Source organism: Lactuca sativa, chromosome 9 (genome assembly GCF_002870075.4).
Source record: "Lactuca sativa cultivar Salinas chromosome 9, Lsat_Salinas_v11, whole genome shotgun sequence".
Taxonomy (NCBI): domain Eukaryota; kingdom Viridiplantae; phylum Streptophyta; class Magnoliopsida; order Asterales; family Asteraceae; genus Lactuca; species Lactuca sativa.
Genome location: NC_056631.2, coordinates 69071587 through 69074635, shown reverse-complemented (window position 1 = coordinate 69074635; position 3049 = coordinate 69071587). Strand labels below are relative to the sequence as shown.

Sequence of the window (3049 nt, the reverse complement as noted above, 5' to 3'; positions counted from 1 at the left end):
TTTTGAGATTTTCTCTGTTTACTCTCTAAAGAAATATTATCAATATAGTTATTTTCTTCATGGTTACTCTGTTGCATCATCATCTAAATCTCCATATAATGAAAAAATCCATTTGATTTATCACCCAAATTTCTCTTAAAAAAAATCTAACAATCAGTGGCTTTGATGTATATGCAAAATAATCAAAGTAAAACTACTCATTAGAGAACGAATCAATATGGGTTTGATTAAATCAAAGATTTGAGCCATGGCTTTGTTGGAATCAATCCTCATGTCACCTTAGAAAATTTCTTTTTCAATCAACCGATTCTGATTTTTTTAAAACTCATACAATAAATCACAACTTAAATAAGGATTGGAAGAGCAATTAAGGCATTTAATGAAATGGGATGCTAAATCAATTGGTAATTGGTAATATTGTAATGTAATGTAATAAGGGACTATAACGAAATGAAAGTTCTTAGAAAAGGGAAAAATGTAATTTTGTTTTCTAAAAGGGACAAACCTGCAAATGATAATAACGATGGCGGATGTGTGTAGATCGCTCCAGATTTCAAAGATTCCAAGTAACATAAACAAAAAGGATCACTCCACAGCCAAGCAACACAAACGCTTCTAGATTTCCGATACTCTTTCTCCACACGATAATCAAAAAAACGCCCACCGCCGGCAAGTTTCCGGCGGCTCAGATGACCCAAACAGGTCCCCGGAGAATCCAGAACTCCGGCCTGGAGGAAGAATCGCAGGAACAATCCCAATCATCTTCAACAGGTATGCGACTCATTGTTCCCTTGCAAGGAATAGTTCAAGGTCGAGGTGGCTTAATTTTAGGTTCAGTAATTCCTTGTGCTATGTTCTACTTCCTCCAATTCTACCTCAAACGACGCCGTTCACCGCCGAACCCGCGGCAAGAGCAGACCTCGAACCCTCCGTCGCCGACTCCTTCGTCGTCTAATCTACCGGAGCTGTCTAGGTCAGCTTCCCGCTCTAATCTGTTGTCTCGTGGCTCAATTGTTAGGCCTCATGTGTCTGCTAGGGTTCATTCTATTGCGAAATCGAACGCTTCTCCTTATTACATTGGGTTGGATAGAGCTTCTGAAGATCCTTACGACAGAGTGAATAATCCCAACGGTGTTATTCAGCTCGGATTGGCAGAAAACCGGGTATAATTTAATAATTTATGCATCTGAGTGTGTTTCAATCATATCTGCTAATCCTGCTACGATCATTTATCTTTTTAGCTTTTGAATCATAATTGATTGTACGTTTTCCGATTGCAGCTGACACTTGATTTGATTGAAAATTGGATCACTGAGAAATTGAACGATTCTATACTTGGAGCAGAAGGTTTGAGTGTTAGTGGCATTGCTACCTACCAACCATTTGATGGAATAATGGAGTTAAAAGTGGTAAACTATCTCTACTTCTTATGGATTCTGTCATTTCCAAATTCGAGAGAATCTCAATCTTCCTTCTCACATGCTACCATTTTCTTCCCTCTTTAAGGCCATGGCTGGATTCATGTCACAAGTTGTGGGAAAAACAGTGTCATTTGATCCATCACAAATTGTGTTAACTTCTGGTGCAACTGCTGCTATTGAGATACTTTGCTTTGCTTTAGCTGACCAAGGAAATGCATTTCTTATACCTGCTCCATACTACCCCGGGTAAGTTTGATTCATTTCATCACACAATTTCAAGCTCTATATTGTTATTATAAGTTCATAAATCGTATATCATATAACTCAAAATCAAAACCTCAGATTTGACAGAGACATGAAATGGAGAACAGGAGTAGACCTAATACCTGTCCATTGTAGAAGCTCAGATAACTTCACTTTAACCATTCCTGCACTCGATCAAGCTTTCAATCAAGCAAGAAAACGAGGTCAAAAAGTCAGAGGAATCCTTTTATCAAACCCATCAAACCCAATTGGAACCCTAATGACCCGTGAAACCCTTTTCAATCTCCTCGATTTTGCCCGTGAAAAGAACATCCATATCATATCAGACGAATTATTTGCAGCCTCAACTTTTGGAGAAGATGAATTCATAAGCATGGCAGAAGTTCTAGACTCACAAGAAGATCCTGACAAAGATCGGGTCCATATTGTATACGGATTATCCAAAGATTTATCCCTACCCGGGTTTCGGGTTGGAGTTATATACTCATATAACGAAACCGTATTAGCTGTTTCCAAAAAGATGACAAGATTCTCTCCAATTTCAGCTCCTACACAACGGTTAGTAACTTCTATGCTTTGTGATTCGAATTTTATAAAAGAATATATAAAAAAGAATCTAGAAAGGTTAAGGGGTATGTATGAGTTGTTTGTTGGAGGTTTGAAGGAATTAGGGATTGATTGTGTGAAAAGTAGTGGGGGGTTGTATTGTTGGGTTGATATGAGTGGACTAATTCGCCCTTATAATGAGAAAGGGGAATTGGATTTATGGGAAAAGATGTTGAATTTAGGTAAGATTAACCCTACCCCTGGTTCTTGTTGCCATTGTATTGAACCAGGGTGGTTTAGGTTTTGTTTTACTACTTTAGAGAAAGAAGATGTTAGTGTAGTTATGGAAAGGATTCGTGGAGTTGTTGAAACTTGTAAATAGTTTTCTTGAATATTGATTGAATGGAATTGTGATGTTAGTGTTTAAAGGAAAAGATTGTTAGGTTTTTCGTTTTTGTGTAATGTTAGTTGATTTGAGGAGAAAGATAGTGATTTTTTAAATGTAGGGAATAGTAGCACAAGATTAATATTTGATTTTGTCCATATGGTTTCATTTTGTGTAATGCTTTTTGTCCCTTTGAGTAATTTTTTTTGTACTTTTTGTTCTTGTGGCTTAGATGAGAAATTGTAAGATTCATTTGGGGGTTATCAAGAATAATGAATAGGACATGTATATCATAATGATAATAATAAATGTTAATTATAAATATAAAATAATGGTAAAATAGTAATTTTAATCTACTCACCGATACCAATTAAAAGAAAAATGAGATGCATAGAGTTTCTATGTCTGTCTCAGGTATAAATAACTGTTATTT

The 3049-nt window shown here is 36.3% G+C and overlaps 1 protein-coding gene across 1 annotated transcript; it reads left to right on the top strand.

Moving 5' to 3' along the window:
• Positions 1-554: 554 nt before the first annotated feature.
• On the top strand, positions 555-2794 carry LOC111901671 (probable aminotransferase ACS12). The gene is made up of 4 exons (XM_023897555.3): positions 555-1163; positions 1281-1409; positions 1507-1667; positions 1764-2794. The coding sequence occupies exons 1-4, from the start codon at positions 690-692 to the stop codon at positions 2611-2613; spliced, it is 1614 nt and encodes a 537-aa protein (XP_023753323.1). The 5' UTR covers positions 555-689; the 3' UTR covers positions 2614-2794.
• Positions 2795-3049: the final 255 nt, after the last annotated feature.